Raw genomic sequence first — 24,779 nt, forward strand, 5'->3', positions numbered from 1 at the left:
TTGTTTCTGGTTTTTTTAGATGTAAATCATCAGAAGAACACTATTGTTTGGCCTGAATCCCTTTCTCTGACAGGGTAAAAAAGGGGGGGGGCGTACAGTAAGCTCCTATTGTTCATCTGTAACATTTGTCTTTTTTTTTTCTTTTCCTTCTTCTTCAATGCATCAGACCCGAGAACGAGCTGCAGACCGCTGCGATGTCAGACAACACTACAAACAAATACAGTACTTTAAAGTGTGAGGAGGAGCGCGGACACGTTCGTCACCGCCGCGCGTACGGTCTTCACTGTAGGGATACAATGGTGTTCCATAGGAATGGGATAGCAGGCTTTGTGTGTGTGTGTGTGTGTGTGTGTGTGTGTGTGTAGGGGGGGGTGTATAAAAATACTGATATGATGAGAAGAGTAAATGTCTGTCGGGCTCAGGATTTGGATTTCATTTTGTCCAGCATTCAAGCCTAAATCTGCAGCGACCGAGTCCCTTTATTAGCATCTCAGGACGTTGTCAACCAGAGGCCCCCAGTGGCCAGTGACCACTGTTTTCCCGTTAGGCTGTTGACACATCTTAGTCTCGGTTAAGGCCACTTGGTTCAGGTCAGTCTGTGCATCCTCTTAGGGTGATTTGAGTTTTTTAGTCCGAGGAGAGGCTCCGTTCTCAGCTTTAAGGACTCCATTTTCGTGGTGACCGACTGACGGGGAGAGGAGAAAGCGAGGTTAGACGGAAGAAGAGACAAATGTTGTGGAGCTGCTCTCAGGGAGCGTTAGGGAACATAGCGGCGGCGATTCTACTCACGCGAGTCTCTCTTAAGTGTCCGTAGGGGCTGTTTGGGCGCTGCCTTCTTGCGGACGGCCTGTTCGTGTCTGAATTCCCTCCAGCGCCTGAGCTGGAAGCGGATGAACTTCCATAGAAGCCAAGACTGGGTCAAACACACCAGCAGTAGAACGGTCATCCTGAAGGAGCCCGAGACAAGAAGATTACTAGAACATATTTAAATGATCATTTCTCTCTGCTCTCTCCTTTGAATCAAGGTCTAAAGAATCATTTTTCACATTTCTCAGGATTTTACTTTACTGTAACTGCACATATAATTTCTCTATTATTTCAAGGAATGTTCTGACATGTTAAATAAATGTCCAACAGTTTGCTTGAGAGGCTTCATAATAATGGCTGCAGGGTGTGAAGTGCCGACTTTAGTGGTGATTGGATGAGAAATGATTGCTAAATCTCACATGGACAATTAAATGGAGACAGACGTTGCCTGTCTTTGAGGCACGGTAGTAAATTTCTTGATTTATTTGAATGTTCTTTGTTAAAAGAACACACCAGTGTGTGCAGTGCCGACCTTGACACTGTTTGGATGAGAAATGCAAGAGATTCGGGTAAAAATTGCTAGAAGCGCCCCGTTGTACAACAATATGAATATGTCAACATTTAATGGGCAGTTTTTGCTCTAACAACAACCAACCATTATACACTAATGTAGGACCTACAGCAAATCATGTTTTTTTTTTACCTAATCAGTAAAGTGTTGAAGTTTCCCATCTCCAAGTCCAGGCCCTGGTTCTCGGTGCGAGCTAAACCAAACCCGACAGCCAGGAACATTAGGGTCAGAGTGGCCATCCGTGTGAACACGAAGCCAATCGCCCACAGGTCAAACCTGAAGCACAACACGCCGAGAACTTAGGATCAATATGATGAAAAAACAAAAAACAAGGCAACAATAAAATGTGTCCTGTAAAAGGTAATAAACGGTGAAAACATGTGATGATGTGACGATGAAATAAAAAAAAGTAGTCGTCGAATCACTTACATTTTCTGATGATTCTCGTCAGTGAAGTAGAAAAGTCTGGCAATGTGGAAGCCCAGCTCTGATAGATACTGGAGGAAGAGGAGAACCAGACCCACACGACTCAAACTACACAAGAAAGACAACACAGTGATTCAGGCGGGGAAGGAAGGAGGAATCCATGCTCTGCACTGGGTATGTTTACATGCACAGTTTAATCGAGCTAAGGCCGTAGTCCCACTGAGACGAAGTTGCTGATTCTGACTATACATGTGGAGGAAAACCAAAAAAAAAAAAGGGGTCGAAATATTTATAGTTTATCATGAAACTGTGGAGGACGGGAGGACAGAAGTTAGACGTACGGTCCATCGTTGTGCTGGATACTTACTTTAACAAATAGGCTGCAGAGATGTGTAGCAGATAGAGGCAGATGTACTGCAACTGGCGAGGCATCTCTTCCTGGAAAAAACAACACAAATGTTGTGGGGTTTTTTTTTAAATCCTGGTACCTTTTGTTCTTTCATTTTCCATCTCTCACTCTCTCTCTCCCTCGGTCTCTCTGTCTCTCTCACACACACACACACACACTTTGTCTTATCACACTCCTGAACTCCTCCTGTTCCCAGGGCCTTTGTACTGACCTTGCGTACTTTCTGGAAGTAGAGCTCTGGCAAGGCATGGAGCCAGTAAGCCAACTGAGTGAGGTAGAAAAACTTCACTTGAAACCTGCAGCACAAACACAGAGAGAGGCAGGAGAAGGGTGAGAAGAGTGGTGCCATTATCATCTCTGTCACTGACTATGTGTCCAATACGCCAAACAAAGGAGTCGTTGCTTTAAAAAGCAGTTTCACAAGTTTTATAAGCTACAGGAGACGACAACTTGGTCTCTAAATTCACTGTGTCCAAGCTACTAGTTAAAATATACTTTAAATACCTTTAAGGTCACTTAAATTGTTAATATTCAATATAATATCATTAGAACGTGTATTTTTATGAAGGAAATCTATGACGATCCACCCCATTTATGTATCAGACGTGCATCAGTCATACATACCTGAGGTGTGCATGGGGATAATTCTCCCAAAGGCTGCTGGGATGCAGGAGATATCCTTCCTGTGTGAGAGGAAATTAAGACACACGGCCCGACAGACTTCGTTAGCGTTGTTCAAGTTGTCACGGTGCAATACAAACAAACAAATGCCATAGTCAAAATCCCACTCACTGTTATGAGAACGTAAAAACTCCAAACACTCGAAACCAAGTGGAACACGCACAGCTGACCCGACTCATTGAACTTGGTATTCTTGCTTTTGGAGAGGTGAAGTCGCCGGTTGACTTTCTGCAACGACGACAGTACGACACAAAAGAATGCGTTAATGACACACGAGTCACTGTCATATGCACGGGGAAGAGTCACGGCGACACAAATAACTGGGACAAGAAAAGACAGTGGGCGCTATTTATGGCCGCCGCTGAAGAAGTATTCCTTTGGGGACTCTTTGGAAATTGCGGTAATGGTGCTAAAATAAACCGGCCTATTTCTAAACATTGACACAGGGGCTAATGCTTGTTGGCTCAAATGCTAAGCTCTTGCTTCTGTCTCCACATCTGCAGCCCTTTAACAGTCTGATTCAGCTGTGGACGGAGTCAGCACGCGGCTTCACACTGCTCCTGTGCGCTTGATTTCACGTCCTACAAAGTGCATCTTGTGGTCTAATCGGGGGGACGGCTCACATCCTGGTTTAATAGCGCCGTGCAACTGTGGGAAATGTAAACAGACCAGACACTTGGAATACTTCAAGTATTTTTCTGTTTTATCACTTGAAAATAATGTCTTTGTGCACTTCATTTGTTCTCTTTTGCAGTAGGACACAACCAAGAAGTCAAGATCCTGCTTTATTGATTATTTTAGACTTTAAGACTTACTGTAAAGAACTATGACATGTTGCACTAACTACAGCAGAGGCACTGCTTCATTTGGTAGAGAGATCTTAGTGTTTGTTTTCAGTGATAGAATAATATTTATGTGGGTTTAATGCTTTCCAGGAAACATCTTTTTGGAACAACAGTGTCTGTTAGGAGTTACCGCTCAATGAGCTACAGTCCAACTGCAGCACAGCTTGTACTGACCTTTGTATGCCCCCGCCCTGATTCATCTAAATGCATTGTACTCACATCCAAGAGATACTCCTGCACAACCGCATGGAGTATGATGGCAATGAAGAAGTAGAAGAGGATGGTGGCGCCGTCTTTCCATCCGTAATGATACAGCGTCACCTCTCCCTCTAAACACACATCGGAGGGGACAAACACGGAGCATGTTTACATTCAAAAAGACGTGTTTGACATCCTGGAGCGGCGCAGGTTGTTCTTGTAATCACACTTGAGTCACGGAGTAACGCAACGAAAATAAAAAAAGCAACAGCAGAAGTGAAACTGTGGGTGTGCGAAGCCCGGCTAAATAGGTCATAGACACAGTGAATTTAAAATGTGTGCGATCGTCGCCTCCGCCGCATACCTGGTGACAGTGTGGTGACGTTGTACTGAGGCTGAATGAACAGTATGGCCGTCTTGGCTGTTGCCTGGAAATGAGAGAAGATTGCAATTAGCACATTTGTGAGTCATCGAGTCACGGATGTGTGTGCGACAGGTGTTGAATTCAACATATAATGCTGTGTCGAGTATTGTCAGTCAATTGTAATGGGCCACTGGAAGCTGAATTCCCTCAGGGTGTGCTGCGGAGAAATATGTCAGCATGATAAGGCTTGCATCGACCTGGGATTTGGAGGCTGTGACGGACACATTTCATGTCAAACATCCCCACAAGAATGCACCAGAGCAGCTTTTTGTCCAAACCAACGTATACAGTAATACATCTGCAGTTTTACACAGTTTTCACACCTCACCATTGTTTCAGTAACATTTAGAGGGAGGCTTGATACGTTTCCAAAAGGAAACAATAATTCTTTTGTTGCTTAATATTGCTTGGTGGTTCTCCAAACTGTTTATACCAAGTACCACATGGGAAAATATTTGAGCTCTTATAGCAACACCATTATCACCAACGTTAAAATTTAGTTGTGTAAATAGCCCGGGGAAAGTCAGCTAGATTAAGTTATTAAGTTGGAGTTATTTTCCTTTCTTATTTGTTTCATTTTCTCAGCCCTTAGGTCAAAATACCTCAGCTCCACTCCGATCACATACCCTGGTATATACAGTAGAACGGTATTTGTGATTTCCCTCCGAGTACCACCAGAGGGGAAGTACCACAGTTTGAGAACCAAGGGTTTTAAGCAATGACGAAAATGTTCCATAGATATCCAGATACAGACATTTCTGTGATTAACAACAAAATGTTCCATCAGACTGGAAACCACTTGGAAAACACAAACACCATCAAATTTGTCTCGATTCGTGACACCACGCGAGTTCAGAAACTGAACAGTGACGCGTCTGTGTGCTTTTAACAGATGGGCTTCACATCACCCACAATCCTGGCTCCTCTTCACCCTCGCTCCCTGTGCATTTTAAAATGTACTTTTAAGCTTTTACTGATCACGTTTAAGAGATACTAAAGGGCCTGTCCTCGAGCTACACACTTTATTGTCATTCAGAACGACAACAAGAGAAGTGCAATAGTAAAAGTGGCCTAGGACGACATTTAATCCAGCTCGCGGCCTTAAATCTCAAGACTTTGGCCATCAAGGCCTCTCAATTCCAAACCTCACAGAGGAATCTCTCACCTTTTTAGAACCCCGTTTACAGACTTGCCTTTACGTAATGTCGTCCTATTATCTCCTTTTATCACCTGGTGTGCTGCTGTTTTGTGAGAGCCATTTCCTTGTTTTCAGTTCCATCTGAATGTTCTGTATTTTGTGACTAAGTATCACAGTGTCTTTTTTTATTTGTCTGTCAGGGCAAACGTGTGATACAAGTTATGTAGCTATAAATCAGTGTTGTAATGTAACAAAGTCAAAATACTTTGTTACTGCACTTAAGTATAAAATCCATGTATCTGTTCTTTATTTATATTTCTAGCAACTCTTACTTCTTTGTTACTCGTCACTACTAAATAAAATCAGAAGAAGCTGCTTTACACTATAGTTTTGCCATTCACACGCTTCAAAATGGGGTTAAATGTCTTTTCAAGGACACATACAGACTAGCAGAGCCAGGAATTGGACCCACAACCTTCCAGTTGAAAGACAACTTGCCCAACCCCTGAGCTACCCTGACTCAATCATTACTCACGTTTACAAGTACATTTTATATCAGAAAATAACTAGTACAGTAAATGTCATGCACTTTTACTTAAATAATGTTATAAAAAAGTGACTTCAACTTCTACCAAAGTCATTTTCTGGTAAGATACTTTTAGGTACTTTGTACAAGACTGGATATAACGATAAAGAATAATCTCTGACTGGTTGCCAGGTCTGTGTCACCTGTTACCAGTTCAGGGATGACCTGTCATGTGCAAAATTTTAATTTCAACACCAGCTGCAGGACGAATCTTCCCTCTTCGTTTCCCCAGAACCGAGAAAAATTAAGGAAATCCCCTGATTATAATTTTTTTTTTTCCTCGGCCAGCTGTGCGACCACAACCACAACAGGACTGAAACTTTGCTGAGTCTGCTTGTGTTCACACAAGTACTCAGCGAAAGAAACACCTGATTAATTCAGTCCCAGGGTGTCAGTAGTGAAACCTCTCTGGGTCCGAACACAGTTTGCAGAGAAGCTAAGCTCACAGCAGCAGCAGCAGCAGCGGCTCAAAGATTGAGACGTGGCAGTTAACTACTGAAGTCCAGCTAGCGACAAAAACCTGACACCGCTTCCTGCCGAATCCTGTCAAAATAAGATATCAAAACGGCGGACGTGCTGTGGAAGTGCCGGCACAGCAACAACGAAGCTTTTAATTTGAATTCCTTACACGGTCCATTTTCTGTCTAAATTGTCTCTACGTGGTTTCTGGACGCAAAAAATGTTGCAGCGCTTATGACTTTTAATGGAACTGGAACAGGACATTACAAAGAGCATAAAACAGGTGATTTTTGGGAGTAAAATACAGTTTTTTAAAAGTACTTGCGAATGTCTCTGTCGACAGAAGAGTGTTTTACCCCTTACTGAAACTCATCCTGCAATGAAAGCATTGATGGCAAAGTTACCGATGAGTTTTAAGCTAGCGATAAATGCACTGAACAACCTGGAGCTTTGAGCGGAATCGTTCAGTTTCCGTCTCAATCACTTGTAGTTAGTTTTCGAACAGTCACTGTTAAACTAGTTAACTTGCCCGCGGGTTGACAACAAACAGTGATACGAAGCTCAAAGGCAGCCCAACAAGCAAAACTGTTTACATTTCCAAAGCTTAAAAAAATAAATGAAACGAGGAAGAAGAAAAACTGCGTATGAGTGAAATGTGGTGACGTCGAGAAGTTACATCTTAGACTGTGCAGCAGACTTTGTCATCTTTAAAACAGCTGAGTGAGGAGACGAGGGAAAAGAAAAAGAAGAGTTCACCTCACCTCAAACATCAATCCAATCAAAATGAAAATCACAAAACTGAAGACGATGTCGGCATGGTTCTGAATTAAGAACTCTTGGCTGAAGAAAGGATAGCTCTTGTTTCTGCGGCGAAATGCCATGTCAGCACACCGCCGTTTTTCCCTGCTATTTTATAAATCACAAATTTTTCTGACTACGAAGTTCAGGAGTTAACTTTCTCGCTCGGGTGCGCATGCGCGACCCTCTTAAAGGGCGAGTCCCTTCTTTGAGGCAACCTACTCTGCGAAGGTTCACCTTCTGTTTTCTCAGCGATGGAAACCCCACAACAGGCAGAGGCGATTCTAGGATTTTTTTGAGGGAGACCAAAAGGGGTCAAGGGGAACATATTTACTTTATAAATGCAGAAAAATAGTCTTTGCAAATCCTCTGAGATAACTGAAGTAAGCACATTTTGTTCTATCAGACAAGCATTTCATCACAAAATCATCAAACTAGCTATTACGAAGGTCCCAAACCCAAAATAACCCATGTGTTTACAACCTGGTTGAAGTTAAGAAATAACAAACCTAACAAGAACAACTTTTTGCACCCATCTCTTCAATAAAAACTCTTTATCAGAGTAGTATATTTAGCCCTTTCACTTGTGCTGTTGCAGGAAGCCGCGGAATCAGCGTCTTTGTCACCAAATAGGAGAGAATGGGGAAAAAATGCCTGTACGTAGTTTCCTTTTTTGAACATTGAGACAAAGATTCAAACAAATGTTATTTCAAATATGTGTTGTACTTTTCAAATTTAACATACAAAATCTGGTGTTCGTGTACAACCACAGAGGTGGCTTGGCAGAGGTAATAATAACAAACACACTTATTCCAGTCACCCCAATATGTAGGCTATTTATTGCTTTTATAAAGCCACCAGTGGCCTTGCACTTCACAGTTGAAAATGTCATGTAGGCAGTCATGTAGGTACAAGAGAAAAAAACCAAAATCATTTCACTGCTTTTTTGCATTTCATCCCTTTAACAGAACAAAGATGAATTCACTCTTTAGAAACAGCAAAAAAAGAGCACATAAAAACTCACTATTAGTGTTTCTTAAGCATAATTTTACACATAAGTTTTACAATAAACATTTGAATTCAAAGATAATGCCTGCAACATTTTGTTAAATATTTCATCAAATAAAGACATTTCAGCAAATACATGGTCCACATGTAAATAATGTTAAAACATCACACACAGTTTTGCCAGGCTGGCATACTAGCCCTGCTCAAAGCAACGCAGTAAAGATGGTTATACCAAAAAATACAATCTATTTTTATCTAAGCTTTTATGGTAATAACAAAAAAAAGTCACAGCAATAGACACATGATACCAAAGATACTTGTGCTTTTACAAAGCCAACAAAGCTCTGACTAATTCTGCGATGGTAAATATTGAAGGATCAGAATAGTCCTGTCCCCTTTTTGATTTAAGAGTAACTTCTTTATCTCCATAATTGCTGGCAGTTATTATATATGAGTAACAGTAGGTTCTGTATGTAATACAGACCCATCAGAGGTCGGTGATCGTAAAGCAGCTGCATATGTGTTTGTTGGTTTAACTCATGGCTTCTTCCTTAATGTTTTATTACAGCCTGGTGACCAATGTTCCTTTTGTTGCACAGTATACATCTGCTTGTCACTAACTGCTGCCAAAAAGAATGAAAAACGTGTTAAATAGAAGGTGTGTGTGTGAAATTCATACGCCACCCTTAAGGCTAATGAGCTCTTTATTTAGCTTGTAGCTGCTGAATGAAAACACTGCTGATGGTGTCACTACTGCCTGTCCAGCATCCCCTTTTAATGATATGGGAAGAGTGCAGGTTAGCTTAGCATTATCCCAATTTTTTGCATATACTATGCCCACAGTGTATTAAATACTGTATATAAGCATTTAGAGGTGAAATATCCATAGCTTTTTCAACCTACAACACTCGGGAGATAAAAAAGCAGCCTCCCAAAAAAAGCTGGTGGACTCCTTTAATGTTGATAAGTTGCAGTTACTCTTTCCCTGATTCGTGTGAAAGCTAGAAGTTATCGTCCTCGTCCCTTCTAGACATTATGAGCTGCCTTCTTGGACCTGTGAGATGGGGGACACTCGAGAGAGTCCAGCACTCCAGAGTCAAGTTTAGGTGTAGAAGTGCAACGCTGGCCAAAACGGCCCATGAGTCCACGGACGTCTCTGTGGAGGGCTGAATCACTAGGGATGGAGTTGAGGCAAACCCCGTGTTCCAGACCTCCTATGTCTCTGTCCAATCGGGAGTTACTGGCAATGCTGGGAGACTGAGGGTCGGCACTGAAGTACAGTGTGGAACTCGACTCTGTGGGGCAGAAATATGGCTCTGGACTGTCTCCATACACAGACTTGCCCTCTGGTGAGCTGCGTTTGAAATCTGATGATGGTGTGCTCTCCATCTCCAGACTGTCAAATTCTTCTTCGGGTTGTTCGGTAGATGAGGGTTCACTCACGCTCTGGAACTCGTCCTTGCAGTCCGAAAGTGGAGCCAAGCCTTTCCCCTGAGACTCAGAGTTGGTGATGCCTTCACAGCTGCCTCCTGCTGTGATCATCATGCCCTCGTTATTCTTAAACTCTTGGTTGTACTCCTCCATGTCCAGTATGGTTGCTGCTCCACCGGGCCCATACGCTCTGTGGATCTTTCCCAGGTTTCCTGTCTTGAGAGCCAGACGGATCAAGAGCCAGTGGTGGTGGTAGCAAAGGCAGGAGCTGTTCGGCCGCCCTCCACATGTTCCTGGGTGCTCCAGAAAAGTACCAGCCACACCAGAGAGGGAGAAGCTGCCATGGTTTGGAATGGAGGGAGCTGGCAGGCTTTTGTCCCCCAGAGAGAAGGAGGACTCCCCCTGTTCTATGCATGTGTTGCCCATGGGGTTGTGGTTCGTACCCTGTGAGATCTCTGTTGACTTGGGATGAAGGAACCGGTAGTACAGGACAAGAGAGGTAGAACCTAGGAAACAAAGGGACAGAAAATAGTTCATGTCACTCCTCTTCGTCATTTTTAGTAAATCTGTACTAAATGTACAGTACATGTTTGAATCAACACTGGGTTACATTACTCACATATTGCGGAAACAAACTCATTTGACACTTGTGTAATTGTCAAAACACCTGAAACAAGTGACGCTAAGAAAGAGTGACTCACCAAGGAGAAAGCTACACAGCACAGTGGTGGGAAGGGTCATGCTGTCCCACGATGCTTCACTGAGGAAGTCGGAGGCGGCCAGTAACAGGGTAGCATTCTCTACAAACATGAACTGAGGGAGGAGAGAGGGTCAAATCATCAGTCATCTGCAGACAGCTTTATATAACCAAAAACTGTAAGGACACAGAGGGGAGAATGACGCTGCAAACAATGAACACAGGATTAAACACAACAATACATACATATGAAAAGTCATATCTTACTGCATAAAAGCTGGCCATCCGGTAGCGCGACGGCCCATCTTTGATGTTGAGAAAGAGGAAGACGTGGACAAGTCCCATGATGCCATTGAACGCACACCAACACCATGGGCCAGTGCAAATGTCTGGCTGCTGCGATACCAACCAGAAGGAGGCAGTAAGCCAGTGGAAACCTGGAGGTCAATGCAAAAATAGACTTGAAGGTGCCAGCGTGATAGAGGATTCATTTGTAGCATATCAAGTAGTGTATAGACTCGAGTCACGTGAGTCGAGTCTGACTGAAGTCACACATAGGAGGACTTGAGACTTGCTTGACTCACGCTGGTAAAAGACTCTACATGACTTAGACTTAGAAGTTAACGTTACAATTAGTTCTTTTTTAAAAACACAGTAAACATAAGGTGACCACTTTTTTTTATCAGAATTTCTCTTCCTTTAGTAAGCGTCAGCAAATGTGTCTTTGATGCTCACCTATTACTCCACAGACCCACCAGTTAAAGACCCTGGCAAAGAACATGAGACAAGTCACCCTGGCACCCAGCATGCCCGCCCTCCACACCAGCTGGCACAGCAGGGCTGCCGGAGGCATGGCCAGGTGGCCCGGTCGGATCAGACAACTGGCTCTGCTGTACAGCACCAAGGCCCAGGAAATGGACAGCACACACAAACCACAGCAGTAACCCACTGGAGGAAAAAAAGACTCCAATTTAAGATACTGTGTAAAACAACTGGCTTGTTCCAAATATCTAGTGCCAATAAAGCAGCTATGAGTTTTACCTGGTGACGTGTAGCCCACATCGGTGGACACCACAATGTAGGCCTGCAGCAAGGTCTGGGGCAGTGTGAGGACAAGGGCCTCCAGGAGCCAAAGCGCAGCAACATCTGCCTGCAGCATGACAGCAGCCCCAAGTTGAGCCACGGAGCCCTGCATGTGCAACACCATTCTCATACAGTCCCACAACCTACCAGTAGAGGGGGCCAAAGACAGACAAAACAGCAACGATTGGCAACCTATTGGGAAAGGTCTCAGTGACAGAATGAAGCATGCAACTTTGATGGGAATGAAGTATGATATCAGGTAATGTTCCTATTGCACTTATGTTTCTTTTCCCACCATAACACACTGCAGTAAATTCTCTAAATATGCAGGTGACACGATGATGTTTTTTAAGATCTCACCTTTTGAAGATTCCCAAGTGCAGTACGTGGATGACAGAGAGGTAGCATCGCCTGTCATCTCCATCATCGTGGTACCATTTCATACTCAGCAGCTGAACCGCCGTCCCCGGGAGAAAGAGGCCGAGAGTGAGGCCCGCCCACTGTGTCTCCTCGTTCCAAAGGTAAAACCCTACACAGTAGATCACTAACACATACACACACACAAACAAGCAATCACGGGAGATACAGAAACACAGATGGAAAAGAAGTATTAGAGTTTTGTGTGTTTATTATAATTATCACCTGATATAAGTAATGTGGCTTTACAGAAAACCATAAAATACAGCATGTGAAGGATTTCTTGAGTCCTAGAGCAGTTTGTTCGGGTAAATTATCCATCCATTTAAGAAGATCCTATTCAGAAATTGTCCTTAATTGTCCTCTTCTGAGATTCCTAATAGCCTACATCACAAATCACCTTTTAAAATGTGCCTTTAAGCTGTGTTTTACATACAGATGTGGGTATAATTCCAGGAATTATGTGGAATAAGAGTATCAGATGAGAACAAAGACATTGTGCTCATCCAGTCACCTTGTTTCTCATGTATCCTGTCCTTGGCCTGGATCTGCTTAGTCAGGGAATCATCACCCTGTGCTACCCTGCGCTGCCAAGTGTCAAAAGCACTCGAGTGCTTGGGTATTAATTGAGTAGTATGACTAATATTAACATCAAAAACAATATAATAACACCTACTGTATATACAGTTACAGTATATTTGAGATACTGATGCAAGAAAGATGTAAAAGTTGCCATTATACCTACAGGTAGTAGTGCTTCACAAAATAATCAAAAATGACAATGACAAAATTACATTTCCTAATAGAAAGACACTGCAGTTATATGGTTAAGATAAAACATGTGGCAAAACAGCATTATGATGCAATTCTGCAGTACTGCAGGAAGTTAACAGCCCCCCAAGAGCTTGCTCTCTGGATGAGCAAAACAACGTTTTGTTTGTTGACAAACAATCATCATGATCTGAATCATTGGTGTTTAAAAAAAATAGTTGTTCCAGTTATGAGTTACATCCCAACTGTAATAAATGTCAAAATAACCGTCCCCTTTTGACCATAGTGTGCAGCTTTACCTACACGTGTCAAGGTCAGGTCTTTACTGTTTAATGAATAATGAACTGTTCATTTTATCATATTTAACGTGTGTGTGTGTGTGACCTCTTGAAATCATAGGGCCCCAATTTAAAAAAAATCTATGTTGAAATAAATAATTAAATACATTGCCATGCATTTTCAATAAAAAGCTGCACGGTTTCAGTAGTAACGGCTTTACTATAGGATCACCACAATAGTGTCCCTCAGCTTAACTACCTCAGCTCCCGTACGAAGCATCATGGCTGAGCAACAGCATTGCTCCATGCGTTACGGCCAATATAAAAGCACCCCGTGCAGACTGGATACTCTGCAAAACAACAGGCTCTCCACCTGCCCACTTACGAGCACTGCGTTCGGCCACGATCACCAGCGCCGACACGCCGAGCAGAACGGCCTGGCACCAGGCGATCCAGCAGCCGCTCCTCCTCCTCCTCCGCCGGGCCGCGGGAGGCATCCTGCGGGCCACCGCTCCGGCAGCGTTCATCATGAGGCGAACAGACTGCGGAGAGAGCTGAGCGGCGGCTGCTGCGGCGGCGGTGGCGGTGGTGGTGACATTGTTATCCTGGGCATCCTTCACACTGCATACATCCGCTCCATTCTTCTTCTTCTCCCGCTGCTGCCTGCCCCCCTGTCAAAGTATGTGACGTCACCGCGCTGTGTTAAAGGGGCATCCGTTCTCTGTACACACCTGACCTGCCCTCATGGATAGCTGTCGCTTTATTCATCCTAGCCAAAATGTATGGTTATAGGGAAGTCTTATTATAGTACTACCTTATGTCTAATAATTGTGAAATATTCAGGTAATATTACATAGAAACAAAGTCCCTGCATTAAAAATGCAATTTTGGTATGTCCTTACCATCTAGGGTACGTTACAATTTGGCATTGGTTGAAAAATAGGTATGTTTTTGATTATATTATATTATAATATCAACATTAATTTATTCATAGTCTACCGTTTTATCCTCCACATGAGGGTCGTGGGGGCCTAGAGCTCATAGAGCGAAAGGTGGGGTACAGCCTGGACAGGTCACCAGTCCATCACAGGGCAAAGACTCCCACATTCACACCTATGGACATAGAGTGTCCCATTAACCTCTACATGTTTTTGGACTGTGGGAGAAAACACCCACACTCACACCGACTGGGAGAACATGCAAACTCCACACAGTCTGTGTCTGGAAACTTTCACTGTGACCTTCTTATTGTGAGGCAACACAGTGCTCACCACTACTCTGCTATGTGGCCCGAATATGAACGCAAAAATAATTAGAAAAAAAAAGTATATTAAATATTAGAAGCGATAAAAATCATCCTGTGTGTACAGAGACGTGTTGCCATGGTTATCTAACAGCTGTACCATCTTTATATTTCAGAGTGTGTGATTAATACTGAAACTAAATATGGTGTGTGGAGTGTGTGTGCACAATTTGCAGGTGGATTCTTATTTGATGGCGAGTACAAGTTTGTCATTTGTGCTGCTGCTGTTGTTGTTGTTTCTTCAGTTTGAAGAGCTGACAGTAACTGGCGTAGCGAATTCCAAGAGTCATAACAGGATGTTTAGCACACTATGCCATTCTCACACAAAGGCAAGTACATAGCCGACAGACAAACAACATAGTTTTCCTCTGTGTGATTACTTGGAACACTTACGCTACACACAGTCATGCCTGTCCAGTAAATATCACTTTAATTGGTTGCCATAAATACACAAACACAGTGGAACCACAAATTCAAACAAATGTTGTTTATGTTTATGTGTGTTCACATGTTAAGTTGTTCCGTGATGCTCTAGATACACAAATTAAAAAAAAACAAACAAACAGTAAAAATATCACAAATGTGTTTTTATACAATTTTATAACAGAATAGTAACAGAATAAATTAAGGGAGATGTAGACATGAAATCAACCAAGTCAGTGGTTGCACGGCCATTACGTTTTCATTCTTCTGCAGCAGCAGATTCTCTGTAGGCTCGGCAACTCATGCCTGAGATGAGGCTTTACTTCAAATAGGGCAGTAACAGACAGCTGCTGAGTTGACCTGTAAGGATTATATGGCTGGATTAGCAAGACTGTTTTACGGCTCTGATATGCAGCCTGACTCCAGCTTGATGCTGGTTGCATGCAGAGGGAATGGGCTGCCATGATGTATCTGAATGCCAGAGAACTCCTTTGCTGATTTGCACAAACTCAGCTCAGTTTCCAGTCTGGTGTCATTCTGGTGGCCCGATGTGTGAGTCCCCATCTTTTGTATTAGGTCAGTAACATTCCCATTGTCCATCTCAGCCTCTGCCGCCATGGCCTCAAGTTGGTCCGCTGCCTCACTCATGTCAAACCTCTGGATCTCAGAGTTAACCCGATGCAGCTCCTCGGGTGTGTGTGTGCGGGAGGCCAAAGGAGAGACGGGGCAGAAGCCTTGCAGGTGCACCTGGAGGCTGCAGCTGTGGAAATAGGCACAGGGGCACTGGGGGCATCGGTGAGCTCGTTCACCAGTGTGGAGACGTTTGTGGAGCTTGAGGTGGACGAATTGAGTGAAGCGGGCCGGGCAGAGCTTGCACTGGTAAGGCCTCTCGCCAGAGTGTAGCCTCTGATGGGTCTTTAAGTTGCTCGTGCTGCTGAATCTTTTATGGCACACCTGTGTCAAATAAAAGGAAAAGATTAAATGTATTGAATAAATAACTGTTTCCACTGGGACATTATGAAGATCTGTGTCAAATACCAACTTGGGGGATGATTTGTGGACATTAAAACAACTCTTGTGTCACCAGAATATAATCCAATCAAAACTAGCTTACTAGCAGACGTAAGATTGGCTTTTATATTCTTATCTGGCACTCAGAACCAAAGCAAACAAACATGTTCCCCAAAAGTGTTTTAACAGCAGGAGCCATACCTTGCATTCATGTGGTTTCTCTCCTGTGTGAACCAGGTAGTGTTTCTGCAGATGGGCGAGCTGGGTGAAGTTCTTGTTGCAGGTCTGACACCTGAAGGGTCGCTCCCCACTGTGAACTCGTAGGTGCACCTGAAGACAGCATGTCAGAGGTGAGTACGTCTTTACGTTTACTAGAGGAACTATGTCATTCTGGCACCACCTACGGCAAAGAGTGACTAACCTTGAGGTTGGATAGCTGCCCGAAGACTTTTTTGCAAACATTGCACTCATACCGGATCTTTCCATTCTGCCTGGTGAGCGGGTAAGACAGGGTCTTGTAGCCAATGATCTGCCCTCCTCCTTTTGTTTTCCTGAGGTCTACTGCTACCTCAGTGTTGCCCTGAGAAGCAGAGGTGGGTTTAGAAGGGAGGCAGTCTGCTGAGGCAGCTGTGCCCACTGGTGGTGAGCATCCTCCAGGTGCAAGAGAGGGAAGCACTCCACGGACTAAAGTGACCATAGATGAGGCACTGGATGTGGCGGGTATTGTGAGGTCTGAGTGGATTTTGCTTAAAGCAGAGTGTTTGAAATCTCTGAGGTAATTGGAGGGGATCGAGAGGTAGTTTGTCCTGTTTGATGTCAGGTCCTTGTTGTCTTTGTGGTCACCAGTTGGTGACAGAACGAGGTCTTGTTTGGTACTGGATAGTGCAAGCGTCAAGTCTTTGTGTCTGTTGGTCAAAGGATGAAGAAGGTGTGCGTAACCATCAAAAGGCAGTAAATGAGATGAGAGTGTTGCGTGAGGTTTCAGACGATCGCTGCAGAATGGGTATGTATGAGGTAGAACACCGTTAGGGCCAAGTGGATAGTGAGGCAGGTAATAGGGCGCGTGCCTCAGAGCAGAGTGAACTTGATCTGGCACAGATGGCTCTTCATAGGGTTTGGCAGTTACAGGGCTTTGACTGTGCTGAAAGCTGAAGTGCAAAATGGAGGGGACAGGGCGACTTAGAGCTGGCCTTTTGGCAGCTGGAGGGCTGCGGGATGGAAGTGGCGGTAGAGGTGCATATCTTTGGCCATGGATGGATTCTGAGTTAGTCTGGATTGGATAAACAACACGAGGACACAGGGGAAAAACTGCTGAGAGGTTGCTCTGAGACAAAGGACTGTCCAGACGTCTGGGGCAGGTAGTCAGGGATCTGGACGGCTCGTCTCGGAGGATTTCTGAAACGCTGTGTCCTCTTTTGCCTGTTTTTTTCTCCTGTGCTTGACTTTGCTCTGCGAGACAAAAAGAAAAACAATAAAGGTGTGACATCAGAAACAGGTGGAATCATTTTTAGCTGTACAGAAGACGTAACAGTATCGTCATTCTACTGAGTGACACATCAGATCTACAATGCTGACGTGATCATGCACGTCTCCCTTTTTGAAATCCCCTTGCATCTCTACTTTCAAACGTACCGGCTCTAGTCCAACCAGTTTCTTTATGCTTTAAAGATTAAAAGATAACCATGTGTATTTCTTATCAGGTTTGTGTGTCTGTCTACCAGACATCTTCCTGGCACTCTATGAAACAGGACACCTGATGTGAAACAATAGGTGTTTGATCAGGACACAGATAGCATACAGGACAGAAGTCAATGCATTAGAGGGCTGGTCAGTTAATGCTTTCTCTACTACAAGTGGGACAGTCCTAACAGATGCTTAATAAACTGGAAACTACAATGGCCAACTTATCAGCTAACACACATAAATAATGTTTATTTTTCTCTTAATTCAAGGCCCAAGTCAAGGTCCAAACAACATGGATCCAAATCTATATATTCATACCAGCAAATGCTTCAAATGTAACCCTAAAGAAGTCAAAAGGAGCAATGGAAAAGACACAAGCTGTCACACAGAGGAAGAAAAAACACAGAAGTAGCTGTCCATATACATTCACACCTCCTCTTGGGTGTAAAACATTAGCCCACAGAAACAGAGCACAACCCTTATCTACCGCATGCTCCTCTGTGTAACCCTTCCCCCTTCTCCCCAGTTCTCAGCAAACAAATGGCAGACACTCAGTGAGATATCAATCTGTCAGTGGGTTGCCTTGTCAGGAAGTTCAAGTAGTCACTGGAGCACTTCCGACATCTCTTCCCCCGTAAGAGCCAAATAAATAAGGGGGTTTGGTGCCAGAATGCTGTCAACACCTCAGACAAACTCCTGTGTGTGAGAGCATATGTGTAAATTTGTATTTTGGTGTGTGTGCGTATGTGGCCTCACCACAAGCTTGGCAATTGTTTTTGTGAATGAAAGCCAAATGTTTGTGAATGAGCTGCCAGAGCTGCATTAAGTCCCAAAATTGATCTCATTTTACTCATGTGCGTTACCTACACCTGGATAAAGGGCCTCTCTGTTTTCGGGACTCTTCTCTTCTCCTTTATGTCCTACTTGAACAAAGGGGGCTGTGGGTGTGACTGAGTAACTTCTTAAACCCCTGCACAAAGAGTGTGTCAGTCAGCCAGCTCTTTGATCGGGAGCCTTATTCCATGATGACAATGCATGCCAGATATATCTCAAAGCATGGGCTCAGAGGCTGTTCCTGTTGCAGCAACACTTAGTCCTTACACCTCTCTACGACTACATACACACATACAGTACATACATACTCACCAATGTGATCAATAACCAGTTGCCCCAGGGGAGGGTAGTTACAGCGCTGGGCAAATTCAGGGCAGTACCACACCAGTAGCTGCTGGCCCGGCTGAAGTGGTTTGATGGTATAGAAGTAGATGTTTAAACCACTCTGGCACGCAACCAGGTTCTGCTCCTCCACAGAGCAGGCCGGGTTGACGTAGCGCATCCAGTTGCTCCGCTCCTCATTCAAACCATCCAGGATGTGGTGTAAGTGCCCCTTTGAGAAGATCTGCAATGTGAGAGAAGCAGATAGTTAACGAGAAAGATGAGGACAGTTGAGTGAGTGATGAAACATTGCCGCGCTGAGTCTTAAGCCATGATGTCACAGCTTTCCTGATGCATTTATGGTAAATACTGTGTGTATATTTGTGGTACACCAGTCATTTACAGGTATGAGTATATCCATGACTGGATTGTAGTATTATGTATTGTATCTCGCCCACTGATACGCTCACCGATTATCAGTGTCTGATTATGATTGCTGACCTTTTAAGCAGCCTTTTGGTTTCAGCTTATTTAAAAAGTTACCTTCCTTGTCTGTAGATCTACAAAACTCCTCTTTGATGCTGTGCTGTCGCCTGAGTCACGGCTGAGTTAGTAAATGGATTGTCTGTGTTGGCTGTTGCAAGTTGGGGTTGCATGATTTCAAGGTTGCTGACTCTAAACTGAAGCATTACACGCCACGCCTGTGTGTAATGGAAGATGTCCTGATGCTGCTGAACACAGTTCTCAGGCTCAAAGCCACTTCCTTGCTTAGTCAGTGTGAGAGTTTGTGAGGCTGGTGAAGTGCGGACATGTGTATGGCGTATTTACCGGCAGTAATACCGCGGCAGAAGGAAGCGTACATAGAAGAGAGACGCTGCGTCACTGAAACCAAACAGCTGTGCGTGTGATGTGACCTCAGGGAGCACAGGATCGTCAAACACTGTGTGCACTTGTAAAACACATTCAGTGACATTTGAATGTACATAAGCATTGGCAGACGGAGTGGCACTCATTCTCAGGATGTCATTCACCACAACTGTTCACTTGTGCCATACCACAGCCTCAGCAGTGTCTCCAGATGCTACAGGATGTGAAGGGTTTTGAAATGCAACGCGATGAATTTCACATGCACAGTCTCAAAATTTAGGAACTCACATGCCGCTCACTCACCCTCCAGAAGTACTTCCTGTCGGCTCCCGTCAGCAGTGTTTCATCAGTGTAGCTTTCCCCCACCAGGGGGCCAAAACGGGTCCCCTTGGGAATCAGCTCTTTACTGGTCACTCCGAGCACCTGTTAAGAAGGACACTGAGTCATTACACAGAGTAGCTCACAAGTTGGAGACCTTAGCGTGCAGCCAGACACAGTCTGAGTTGAAAAACATAATTAGAGGGATGAGATTCTTCCTCCTCTTATTTGACCCTCTATCCCTAAGCCTGTTTCTTGGCGATTAACCAAAAGGATCAGGGCAATTTACCAGAAAATGATGCCCTGAGGATACAAGCGATTGGGCAATTAGCTCCTATTGAGTGTCGCGACAAAGTTGGCGCAGAGAAAATGAGAATTTTGCACGGGTGTGATAGAATGAGTTCCTCCCTTCCCATGCTGAATTTTTTATACACCAGTCACCTGTGTTATCTTTGGTTCCTCTACCATATTAAAATTTCACCACTACTCTTGCTCTGCTACCTGCAGGTGTGAAACTCACCCCTCTGTTTCAGGCCTCCGGGGCAGAGGATTAGGTGTCATGGGCACACCCTGACCATGCAACTGCACCTTGAGCTCTGTGTTCCAATCGCCCTAAAGCAATGGGAACATATTCTCTCTTTCATCTCTCTTTCGTCACAATACTGGCATAATGTATGTAGGTGGATGGACCGCTGTGTGTCTGGTTTATCTCCAGGTCATTCTGCTAGCCTCGATCTCTCTGGTTTTAACTCTCTGCTCCATATGAGGTGCCATTGTGTCAGAGATTACAGTAACGTATGCTGTTCTCTGGTCTTCACCAGACTCCAGACAGAACTTGGGATAACAGGTGAAGAAGTGGTATAACAGGTGTTCCGGTGCAGACGCCATGGGCTTACTTTCCCTTGTCTCACCTGACTAGTATCATTAATCTACAAAGACTCCAACCTTATCTTACTTAAGGAAACTGCTTCTGTTTCCTTAATCGTCCACACCGGGTTAATCTTTCATCATATGCTCACCGCACTCATCTCATTTGTGATGTCTTATCACTTGTAAATCCAGTTAAACATAAACTATCCTCCACTGTAACTATCACATGCTTAATCTGGGACATCGTTTCCTGTGTTATCCCGTGAAGGTGGGTCCCAGCTTGTGAGCTTTGCTTTTTACGGTGTAATTGCGTGCCGGGACAAAGGGAGTTTGGAATCTAAAGTAGCTACTAATCACTGGGACCTTAGGCTGTGTGCTGAGGGTCTTGGCCATTGTCCCATTCTTTGCTTCAAAACACATACGCAGCGGCAAGGAAAGGCTGAAATTAGACAACAACATGCCGAGTACTTCCTGCCTGAGGATGGATGAGTACATGGAAGGAAGTTGGAGTGACGTAAGGAGTCAGCGGTAGCACAAAAACATAAAACGACTACGCGGCATGTAGACACGTTGATTAGATCTTACCTCTGTTGAGCTGTGGCGGCGCTTTAAGGCCAGGTTTCTGGGTAGGGATCTCTCGGCTCGTGTCCTCCTGTGGTTTTCAAAGGCTTGTTCCAGGGGTTGGTCCTTCACTATGTACGTACACTTCTCCTCAAAGTCCGCCTCGCTCCACAGTGTCATGTCTACGTCCTGTGTCTCTGTCATCGTTGCGGCGGCGACTCCTGTGCTTTGCGGTGACCTCTCTGTGGTTAACATGGCTGTGGCACACTGAGACGAGGAGGAGGCCTACAGGACAGATTTATACGTTCATAAATATGTCTTATATCTCTTATAAAATAGACAACTCTCTACGACTCTGCAGTTATGTTACAATTTCGGGGAAAGACCAGTCAAACAACAGACGAAATTTCAAGGGAAGTCATCTTTTGAAATGGAGCTAAACTTAGATTCCTGAGAGACTTTTCCATCAGCCACTACTACCAGACAAACAAACTTCAAAGTGAAATGTTTCACGTTTGCTGCCCCATTGCCCCCACTGTCCCATACATCCTGTGACTGTCCAAATCACAACCCCTAGGCTGCGAGGGAGGTTCCTGTGCATGTCAGCCCCGGAGCAGGACCACTTTCACAAGGAAACCAGCACTTCCAGTGAATCGAGCAGACTTCCTCCGAATGACTGGGACTTGGCTCTCAGCCAGGTCGACAGTGTCTTTCTCTCTCCTTTTACTGTTCGTCCTTGTCTTCGTGTGAAGCCTGGCTGTCATTCTTGTAAATCAGTTCCCTGGCTCATAGAGTGGAGCGGTGACAGAGAAACGCACGAAAAAGAGAGGAAGATAGTGGTAGATACTTTTAACTTCTTCTTTTTCAGTTTGCATCTGAGATAGAAGTTCTGAGTATTACCACTGAAGTGCAGCTCCGCTTAACAACTCAAAAAAGTCAAATTGGACGCATGTATTTGTACACAAATATTCCGTTAAGTCCGCCTAAATAATACAATGAATTTCCCCTTACTCAGATTGAGGTGTCACTGACACAACAGAGTCATTTGTGAGCTTGTTCTTAGGAATAATAATAAAAAAAAAAATAGGAATGGAAATAAAAGTGCAGGGAGGCATTTACAGATGATGTTTCAACTTATTTCTCACCACAGCTGACTCAAAAATGACCGTGTGATGAGTGTGGTAACTCAGTGTGAAACTACTGAACCCGGTGACACAGCAGAAAATATATTCTGAAAATCGAGACATGAGTCAAAGGCTCACAGCTGTGACTCTCGCAGTAGAACGTGGAACAGGTCGACTCTAGAAAGTGCCCTCATCTTTTTGGTTTGACACTAGGTTTCACTGTAGTCATGCAGTGGTGGAGAGAAGAAGTAAAAAAAAAAGAAAAAAGATGAACGCTCTGGTGAAGGTTGAAAGACTCACATCCATACTTGTGAAAAAAAAAAAGCAAAAGAAAAGTGACTTCAGAGAAATGCACACTTACTGTGAAGCCTTTAGAGGAGCCACACATATGGAAGGCTGTCCGTGCCCTCCCTGGAAGCTTGAGTGTCTGAGAGCAACCAGTTGCTGTCCTCTGTCTCGTCTCCTCTCTGTCTCTCAGTGAACCTCAGTATCCTGAGCACCTGTGTGTGTGTGTGTGTGACTGACGGAACACTCACAGTGTATGACTCTTTTTCTTGCCCCTTACACAACAGGAGGGAAGAAGGTGTGTGTGTGTGTGTGTTCGAAAGAGAGAGAAAAATAGAAAGAGACAGACAGATACACTCCCCTTTCCTCTCATGCTCCCTCCCCCCTCCTCCCCTTTGCCCCATGACTCCTCCTTGGACAGTGTTTTTGTGAGTGTGTGAGTGTGTGTCACTGTCTTGCCCCCGGGGTGTGAGGCTGCTTTCTCCAGGTGGGGGTGTCACACAGCTATGTCCGGATCAGACAAATACATTAACTTGTTTCTGACAGTCCCCCCTCTCCCCCCCCCGCGCTCGCTTTGTCGTGTTCAGGTGAGAAGAAGACATACCTGCGTTGTGTTCAGACGTCATGGACGCCGCAGCGGATGAGATCACTTAAGTGCATGTGTGGTGTGAAAAAAAAAAAAAGAAGGTGTCAGTTCATTTCAGTTCACTTCGGTTCAGTTTAAGCTTTTAATATGTCACGGTGGGGAAATCTTGTTTGCCGATGGGTTTAGCAAACGTGGCGGCGACGCAACGACGACTCTCAGGAGTCACGTCTTGTGTGCTAACCAGCTTAAAAAAAGTGACTCAAACGCAGCTGGCAAAGTGACATTTGGTGAATATGAGGACACTTAATATCCAGCTCCTCATCACAGGCAGCAGCTGCAGATAGAAATATCCCTGCGCTGTTTTCGTGTTGACTCGGCGGCACAAGCACTTGTTGACGATTTGGAGCCTGTGCAGAGAGATGGAAAAAATAAGTCCTTACTTCTAAAGAGCACAATTTCAAATCCAAACTTGAAACACATTTATTCTGAATGGCCTTGAATACCCAGTAGTGTGGTGACAGTTTTTATTCTTGTGTCTTTTTAATTGGTATTTTCATGCTTTGACTTATGCTTCATGAATTTGTCTTTACCTTCTGTTTTTAATGCTGTGTGTCAGTAAGGCTCTTATTTTGTAAAGCACTCTGGTCACCTGTGGGTTGTTGTAAAAGGCCTATAGAAATAAAGTACATTAAACATTACATTACATTAGCCACAGAATTAAAAAAAAATTAGGGTTGCTATACTGATGATTTTTGCTTTTATTGATGAATATGCTAATAGATTTCTTAATTAATTGTTTGAAAAGCCACAAAAGTACCAGGACTGGGGCTGTTTTGGTTTCTTTTACTTGAAAAATGCACGATAGCAATTGATCTTTTGATCATTTAAGTACGTAAGTAAAGTTTATTTATTTAAGCTGTGTGATGAAAGCTAAAGTTTGAACTAAGCAAGTAAAAAAAACACTGCACATGCATGTACTGTTGGAAGATTCTTCCCAGTGTTTCGTCTTTCAGTTTTAATGTCGTAGGTTTACCTGTAGCCCAGGTTCCACTTCGCTAAAAGCAGCATAGGGCGTGACGAGCAGCTTATGGAATGTCTAAATTTACAGATCGACACGCGACGCACGCACACACTCTCTGTGAACAGCAGTCTTTTATGTCTTATGCAAGCGTGACTTTTTCATGCACACTGACGACTCTTCACTTTCTCCACTGTGGAGAAATTCATGTTACACCATCACAGTGTGATTCTGGCTCTGCTCCTCTGCGGCGTTGCGTCCTTCCTCCGTGCTTCCTGTACCACTCACCACACCTGACCATAGCTACTAATTACGGCTGCTGACAAGAGCCACCATGTAATTTAAAATCCATTTCTCTCTCTCTCTCCCTCTCTGTGTTACGCTCTTTCTCTTTGCCTTCAGTCATTTCATTCATCACCCTCTATTCAGCACTCATTCACCTCTCCCCCACCTCCTCCTCCCCTTCCTATCCAGCCTCTCAATCTAGAAGCTTCTTATCACTACATCTATTACCCATACACACTGTGAGTAATTCCCGTCGTGACAAC

At 44.1% G+C, this 24,779-nt stretch overlaps 3 protein-coding genes across 4 annotated transcripts; all 3 read right to left on the reverse strand.

Moving 5' to 3' along the window:
* Positions 1-544: 544 nt before the first annotated feature.
* Positions 545-7,512, reverse strand: tram2 (translocation associated membrane protein 2). Its single transcript, XM_044041060.1, has 11 exons — positions 7,306-7,512; positions 4,302-4,365; positions 3,959-4,068; positions 3,006-3,122; positions 2,838-2,896; positions 2,425-2,509; positions 2,172-2,242; positions 1,808-1,912; positions 1,511-1,654; positions 790-947; positions 545-685 (listed from the first exon to the last, which is right to left on the reverse strand). Exons 1-11 carry the CDS (start codon positions 7,423-7,425, stop codon positions 609-611), a joined length of 1,110 nt encoding a protein of 369 aa, XP_043896995.1. The 5' UTR covers positions 7,426-7,512; the 3' UTR covers positions 545-608.
* Positions 7,513-8,152: 640 nt separating this feature from the next.
* On the reverse strand, positions 8,153-13,678 carry LOC122778000 (XK-related protein 5-like). Its single transcript, XM_044039500.1, has 7 exons — positions 13,413-13,678; positions 11,922-12,105; positions 11,520-11,704; positions 11,214-11,426; positions 10,746-10,915; positions 10,483-10,594; positions 8,153-10,287 (listed from the first exon to the last, which is right to left on the reverse strand). The coding sequence occupies exons 1-7, from the start codon at positions 13,555-13,557 to the stop codon at positions 9,377-9,379; spliced, it is 1,920 nt and encodes a 639-aa protein (XP_043895435.1). The 5' UTR covers positions 13,558-13,678; the 3' UTR covers positions 8,153-9,376.
* Positions 13,679-14,743: 1,065 nt separating this feature from the next.
* Positions 14,744-22,934, reverse strand: LOC122778606 (PR domain zinc finger protein 1-like). 2 transcript variants are annotated; one of them, XM_044040656.1, is made up of 7 exons: positions 22,704-22,934; positions 21,243-21,503; positions 19,773-19,892; positions 18,594-18,846; positions 16,186-17,213; positions 15,966-16,094; positions 14,744-15,707 (listed from the first exon to the last, which is right to left on the reverse strand). In XM_044040656.1, exons 1-7 carry the CDS (start codon positions 22,728-22,730, stop codon positions 15,150-15,152), a joined length of 2,376 nt encoding a protein of 791 aa, XP_043896591.1. In that variant the 5' UTR covers positions 22,731-22,934; the 3' UTR covers positions 14,744-15,149. The 2 variants fall into 2 exon arrangements, with proteins under 2 accessions (XP_043896591.1, XP_043896590.1); XM_044040655.1 differs by having other exon boundaries at positions 19,758-19,892.
* Positions 22,935-24,779: the final 1,845 nt, after the last annotated feature.

Source organism: Solea senegalensis, linkage group LG12 (genome assembly GCF_019176455.1).
Source record: "Solea senegalensis isolate Sse05_10M linkage group LG12, IFAPA_SoseM_1, whole genome shotgun sequence".
Taxonomy (NCBI): domain Eukaryota; kingdom Metazoa; phylum Chordata; class Actinopteri; order Pleuronectiformes; family Soleidae; genus Solea; species Solea senegalensis.

Excerpts from the sequence above, each read along its gene's own strand:
- tram2 (XM_044041060.1), bottom strand. The coding sequence starts at position 7,425 with ATGGCATTTCGCCGCAGAAACAAGAGCTATCCTTTCTTCAGCCAAGAG. Across the intron at positions 2,510-2,837 it reads TATCCCCATGCACACCTCAG|GTTTCAAGTGAAGTTTTTCT; the intron begins GTATGTATGACT and ends TTTGTGCTGCAG. Across the intron at positions 948-1,510 it reads TTCAACACTTTACTGATTAG|GATGACCGTTCTACTGCTGG; the intron begins GTAAAAAAAAAA and ends GGGCTCCTTCAG.
- LOC122778000 (XM_044039500.1), bottom strand. The coding sequence starts at position 13,557 with ATGATGAACGCTGCCGGAGCGGTGGCCCGCAGGATGCCTCCCGCGGCC. Across the intron at positions 12,106-13,412 it reads CGTGGCCGAACGCAGTGCTC|TGATCTACTGTGTAGGGTTT; the intron begins GTAAGTGGGCAG and ends TGTATGTGTTAG. Across the intron at positions 10,916-11,213 it reads GTGGGTCTGTGGAGTAATAG|GTTTCCACTGGCTTACTGCC; the intron begins GTGAGCATCAAA and ends ATTGACCTCCAG.
- LOC122778606 (XM_044040655.1), bottom strand. The coding sequence starts at position 22,730 with ATGTGTGGCTCCTCTAAAGGCTTCACA. Across the intron at positions 21,504-22,703 it reads GCTCCTCTAAAGGCTTCACA|GCCTCCTCCTCGTCTCAGTG; the intron begins GTAAGTGTGCAT and ends TCTGTCCTGTAG. Across the intron at positions 15,708-15,965 it reads AGAAACCACATGAATGCAAG|GTGTGCCATAAAAGATTCAG; the intron begins GTATGGCTCCTG and ends TATTTGACACAG.